Consider the following 6306-nt stretch of genomic DNA (forward strand, 5'->3'; position numbering starts at 1 on the left):
CTGGAAATCGCACTTTGCTTATTTCCAGAGAAACGTTCATTATTTATCCCAAATCCCCAGATCCCAAACCTAGGGATCCAGTTTGTGGTGAGCCACATGCTGCAGGAGATTAAAACCTTGGAATGTTTTGAGTTCCCTTGCAGGAATTTTGAAATCCCGGGACACTTCCCAGGAAAAGCAGGACAGGTGGCAGCCATCTCGGGTAATCTGATCCCAGCGTGGCAGCCTCTTAATGCACGCACCCAGTCCCCTGGCGCAGGGAGGAATGCAGCAGGTGATAAACACACAGCACTGAATTAGGCAGCTCTGTGCTGCTTTGGCTCATAAAGAACAGAGCTGAGGCACATGCAAGTGTGCCCTAATGAGAACTGACTGTGATTGATTCCCACTTCAAATGTTTCTGCTTTCTAAGCAGGGATGGAAATAACAAGACTCCCACTGCAGAGCAGTTTGATCCATTCCAGGTTTAACTATGAGCTTCGTGAGACACGGCTGTTACCTGTACTCTGTGGCTAATCAAGTTCCTAGTAAAACCTGGAATGGGTGAAGCTGCTGTGCATTAGGAGTTTGATTTCCATCTCTGGTAAGTCTTATAACTAAGGAGCATTTGAATGCATTGCAGTAAGCTTAAGCAGGCAAAAGTGAACAGAAATGTTTCTCTCCTGTCTGCATTAGGTTTATCATATTAAAAATTACATTTCCTCCTTTGTTATTGTTCTCTACTTATCTATTTTTTTTTACCATGCTTTGCCACCCTTCTCATTGCACTACCACGCTTTACCACCCCTCTCATAGCACTACCATGCTTTTACTGTGCTTTACTACACTTTTCTGTGCTTGTGCCCTTTTTCTGTCCTGTCACCTTTCTTCATTCCCTCTCTCATCCTCCCTCTATCCTTTGTTCCTGCTTATCGTCCCCCCCTCTCCCTCCCTCTCTCTTATAGTTCCCTCTCCCCTTCTCTCTTCTCTTGCTCAGGTTTACTCGCTCATCTTTCCTCACTTCCTCCCCTCTCTCCCTCACTTGATCTCTTATCTCTCTCTCTCCTCCATCATCCCTGTCAGGTGAAATTGATCTCTGCTGACTGACTGCCTGCCTGCCTCTACATCCTCAATCCTGAAATGTCAGCTCTTCCCAGTTCCTTAGCCTCTTGCTGTGTGTGGTATGCAATTGTTCTGTGTTCATTATTTGCCAGAGCTTACTAACTATTCAGCCACGAGAATCCTTCTGAAAAGACTCGAGATCGGTGTTGCACAGGCTTCAGCGCACCTGTGCAATCAGGATGAGGAGACTTTTCAGAAGCCTTGTCTTGGCTGGAATAGCTGGTAAGCGTGGCTAATAATCAGAGATTCAGACAGATCACACATAACAGGTAAGAAATCAGACACTGGGACAATGTGGTGACACACTTGTTATGTAATGTATTACTGTTCAGTATTCTAGAAATCATTGCCAGACCCCAGCAGCATGACGGAGAGAGGTGTTAATCAACACTGCCCTCTACAGGCACTGTCTAAGAAAGACAGCTGGTTCGTTTTGTATAGGCGATGTACCGTACAGGGACAATGTTTAGCACAAAAAACTCCTGACAAACCCTCTGCCTCGAAACATTGGTGTTTTGATGAATTCTGGAACTGAGTGTGCAGTTCTTTCTTTTTCTATGAGCACAAAAAAAACAAACAGAAAAAAATATATTCATGAATATGGTTTCTTTATTTCAAGGCAGGAAGCAGAAATGCACAGGCTAGTTTGTCAGCAGGTGGGGTCTCTGTTCTCTCACAGCATGGGGAAGGGAGACCAGGGCGCCAGATTCACACCGCAGTGCATTGTGGTTATTGTAGTCCTGTGTTGCTTATAGAACAGAGATAGGTGAAAGGTGCCTAATAATTTAAAACAGAACTGTCCCATGCTGTCCTGGCGAACCTGGAGCAATATGATTCCCCTAGAGAGGGGGTGAGGGATGAAGGGGGCAGGGGAGAGAGGAGGAGAGGGGTGAGGGCTGAGGGGGAGAGGCTCTTGAGTTTCAGATCCAGGGAAAGCAGCTCCTCTTTTCCAGCTCACTCTAGTTTCCTGACGGTTTTTGGAAGATCCTGCTGAGGAGCAGCTTTTCCCTCCCAAAGGGGGACAGCTTTCCTGGGGGGGGGGGGGGGGGGGGGGTCTCTAGGGGGTCCCAACCCCTCCAGGACCTGCAGATCAGGAGATCCAAGCAGGCTCTCAAGGTGAGTCTGGAAGCAGAAGCTGAGCAGAAGAGAGTGGGGACAGAGGAGAGGGGAGAGGGGAGAGAAAAGGGAAAGGGGGGAGTGGGGAGAGCAGAGAGGAAAGGGAGAGGGGAGAGGGTAGAGTGGGAAGAGAGGAAAGGGAGAGGGGACAGTGGGGAGAGAGGAGAGATGATGGGGGAGGGACAGAGCAGAGGGGGGAGAGGGGAAAGGAAAATGGTTAAACAAACTCAGTGATCGTTATGGATGTATCACTCTACACTTCTTGTGTCTTAACAGCGTTTTCTTTTTGTGTGGTTAAAGCGTGAATGAGCAGAGGCTGGGTGCGAACCAGCAATCGAGCGTCTTCACCACAGCACAAAAGAGCAGGGCTCCTCTGCATGCATGCTTACAGAGCCGTTAACCTCATCTCACTGACAGGGAACAGGACAGGATCCACATCGGCAGTGCATCACACCACCCTGCCCGTTACACAAGGATCTACAGCACACTGCCACTCTGCTTGTCTTGCAGTTCCCTCTACGAGATTACAATGAGGACTATCGAATCCGTAATAAGAGCTCACCTTGTAGAATAATAATAATATCTGTGTATGGATGGAGGCTGCCAGGACCGCTGTCCACAGCGTCTCTCATCCAAGTCAGGGTCCCTCAGCCCCAAGGTGCCTGAACATCACAAGCCAGTCACCAATCTCCTGGGAGAGAAGCACACTGCAGAAATAGGAGAGCACAGCACACAACAGTGAAGACATATAATGTACAAGGAAACAGACGGTACCCAGGCAGGTGCTCCAGTGCTCTGTATCAGTGTCTGTGGGAAGGTTACCCAGGTGCTCCAGTGCTCTGTATCAGTATCTATGGGAAGGTTACCCAGGTGCTCCAGTGCTCTGTATCAGTGTCTGTGGGAAGGTTACCCAGGTGCTCCAGTGCTCTGTATCAGTGTCTCTGGGAAGGTTACCCAGGTGCTCCAGTGCTCTGTATCAGTGTCTCTGGGAAGGTTACCCTATCCCATCTCCCCAGCTCACACACAAGCAGAGAATACGTAGATCAGCTTTGCTTGCATGACAGGAGGAATTCTCAATACTGGTTTTCTTTTTATTTGGTTTCTTTCCTAGCTGCAGCAGAGAGACTTTGCCCTCTCCTCCCTCCCTGCTGCCTCGGGGCTTTCTCTGCTCAGGATCAGTGTGGGCGTTGTGTTATATTTTAATGAACTGAGCGCTGTGGCAGACAGACTTGTCAACCCATTAGCGCTCTGGCAGTGTCAGCCTCTGGGAAGAACTAAACATCTTTCTAATAAAGCATTTCACCACTGACAAATAGATACAGACAGACACAGATAGATAGAGCGAGAGAGAGACAGAGAGTATATACACACACACGACGTAGGAGTCGCCCTGTATGACAGCACAGTTAATTCAAGGGGTCTGAAGTTCTTGTAGCATTGCATTGAGGTTTCAATATAAAGACAGAAGTCTTCAGCTGTTTCACAAAAAACAAATCTAGAAAGAAGTGCAGAAATGTGCTCAGGTGGTTTCCGCGACTACAAGATCAAAACACTTCAAAAACCAAAGTGCTGTCAAAGAAGGACTCCTGAAACAAACAGTAACTCCAAAACTTTTATTATTCCTTGTTCAGCTGAACCAGAATACAGAAGCAATTCTGCCGAGCGACTCGTTCATTCACAGAGCAGTCACGTGTGTATTATATTAAGTATATTAAACACCACGTTTCAACACATTATTAATATCACAACACACACAGATATGAAGAAATATTACTTTTTTGTCTTCATTGTATATAGAAAACCTTCTCCCTTCTTTCATTATATAACAGCAAGAAGAGAGCAAACAATGAAACAAAGTCAGGACTCCATGTAAAAAAAACAAACAAACAAACAATAGAAAACAGAAAGATTGAGAAAACTCTGAGACACTTCAAACAGTAAAACACAAGCAGACACCCTGTGCAGGATACCCCATGCCCTACACCGCTATCACCGAGGCTCTCCTGTGAAACACACACAAGCTCACAGAGTGGAACCTGCTGTCCGGAGCAGCTCTTCAAACCCTTTCCAGTTCTTAATTATTACCCAGGCTGACTGTGCTGGACTGTACAGCCGAGTCTTCACTGAGCAAACGACCCCAGTGCTGCCTCGCCCTCCTCTTCAAGTGTATTCATAGTCTCTGGTCTTTTAAAACCAGGAGAGGTAAAGAGCTTTGAGTTTAACGGTGGAGATCAATGTTACAAACCGCAGTATTGGGATGCACTGGTCTTATTTTAGGGACTTTGGTCGAAATGCACAGATCAGTGTCTGTCTGTCTGTCTGTCTGTCACACTCTACATGGCGAGAACTGCCTTGAATTTCTCAAAACTCCTGCATTTCTACTCTGAGACCCCTGATTTGAAAACACTTTTTTTTTTTTTTTTTTTTTTTTTTTACAAAGAAACCACTCTAACTAGTTGTACATGCTGCTCTAAATAAAAGAACCACACACGCGTGTTAACAAGTACATGCCAGCCAGTCTCTCCCTGATGAAAATCCCTTTTGAAAAGCAGGTGCTGCTTCATAGTGCAGCAGACAAGCTGGTGTGTAATCTGGAGTCTCCCTGCGTTCCAGAGTGGGGTGGGGGGGTGAACTGGTTCAGAGAAGGATCAGGGCCCCCGCGTCGGCCGGTACGTTTGCGCGCGTCCGCGGCAACGGGGCGTTCCCCCAGGGACAGCCCCCTGCATCATGTCACAGGAAGCAATACTTTGTGATTGCTGATGATGTCGTTCAGCTGGCGCTTGATCCTCAGGAAATGACGCTTGAACTCCAGCCCGTCACCCTGGGGGAGGGAGAGGAGAGAGAGATGAATGCTGTGTGGCGTTTAGAGCGGGCTTTGTAGGCAGAGAGTGTAGATCTCGCACTAAGAACCTCAATGACAAAGCGTTTGAAACACGACAGGTTTGATGAGTCTTCGGTGTCTGCCACTGATCAAGTCGAGGGTACTTTCTGTAGCACTCTGTCCCTCTCCGACACAGCAAAGCGTGCGCGAGAATGAAATGCACTCTCAACACCATTAGAGGGAGCCACGAAAACTTCTAAACACAGACAATAAACCCAAAGGCACTCCCTTCTGAAACAAGCTGAAAACAGAACCTATACGTGATGCATGAGGCTTCAAGCGGGGCAGCACAGACTGAAACGGATCAGCGCAGAACAGAAGCTGTCGGTCTGCTGCTCCCCCCCCCACCGCCTCCTCACCTTGGACAGCCTGAAATCCACCAGGATCCGCTCCTCCCCCCCCCGCCTCCTCACCTTGGACAGCCTGAAATCCACCAGGATCCGCTCCTCTCCCCCCCCCGCCTCCTCACCTTGGACAGCCTGAAATCCACCAGGATCCGCTCCTCCCCCCCCGCCTCCTCACCTTGGACAGCCTGAAATCCACCAGGATCCGCTCCTCCATCTCCAGAAGGTGCACCTTGAAGATCAGCTTGTTGTTGCGCCGGTCAGTGGTGGAGACCGTCACCTAGGAGACAGAGCGGGCGTTACCAAGGAGACAGAGTCCTGGGGCTCACAGCCCCGGTATTCATCCATTCATTATTCAAGGGCATTCCATTGCAGGTTTAACAAGTAAAATAAGATCATGAACTACTTCAGGGTCTGGATGCAGGTTTAATTGATTCAATTAAAAGAGAGACAACCCTGGCCAGCCCCGTTTTAGACTGGATACAAAGCAATTTAAAGCGAATACATCATTTCAAACCCCTTTACGCCACCTATTATCCTGGAATGTCCTAATCTGTGTGTCTTTCTCCATCGTTACTTCTGCTTTCAATCAGTATTTTACATCTCTTCATGGCGTTTGCCGTCATTACTGTGGGCGGTTCTGGGCTCCGTCACACATCTCTCACCTGATTGGTGCAGCTCTTCTTCCAGGTGTACCCCATCTTCTCGCACACCTCCTTGAGGCTGGCGTAGGAGCGGTCGGCGTCCAGCTTGGTGAAGAAGCGGGTCATCCTCCGGACCAGTCGCTGCCAGGGGCTCTGCAGAGACAGGGAGGAGTGAAAGGGCAAGGGGGTGAAACGAGGAGGCGGAGCCTTCAGAACACCG

General features: G+C 48.5%; 1 protein-coding gene across 1 annotated transcript in view; it reads right to left on the reverse strand.

Moving 5' to 3' along the window:
- Positions 1–3816: 3816 nt before the first annotated feature.
- LOC121303946 (serine/threonine-protein kinase Chk1-like) overlaps positions 3817–6306 on the reverse strand; it is a 3874-nt gene continuing 1384 nt past the window's right edge. The window contains exons 3-5 of the mRNA XM_041234846.1: positions 6108–6293; positions 5621–5722; positions 3817–5038 (exon numbers count right to left, since the gene is read on the reverse strand). Coding sequence (XP_041090780.1) covers positions 4943–5038; positions 5621–5722; positions 6108–6293 — 384 coding nt within the window. The 3' untranslated portion in view covers positions 3817–4942. The remainder of the gene's footprint in view (positions 5039–5620; positions 5723–6107; positions 6294–6306) is intronic.

The sequence above is a fragment of the Polyodon spathula genome, chromosome 36 (genome assembly GCF_017654505.1).
Source record: "Polyodon spathula isolate WHYD16114869_AA chromosome 36, ASM1765450v1, whole genome shotgun sequence".
Taxonomy (NCBI): Eukaryota; Metazoa; Chordata; class Actinopteri; order Acipenseriformes; family Polyodontidae; genus Polyodon; species Polyodon spathula.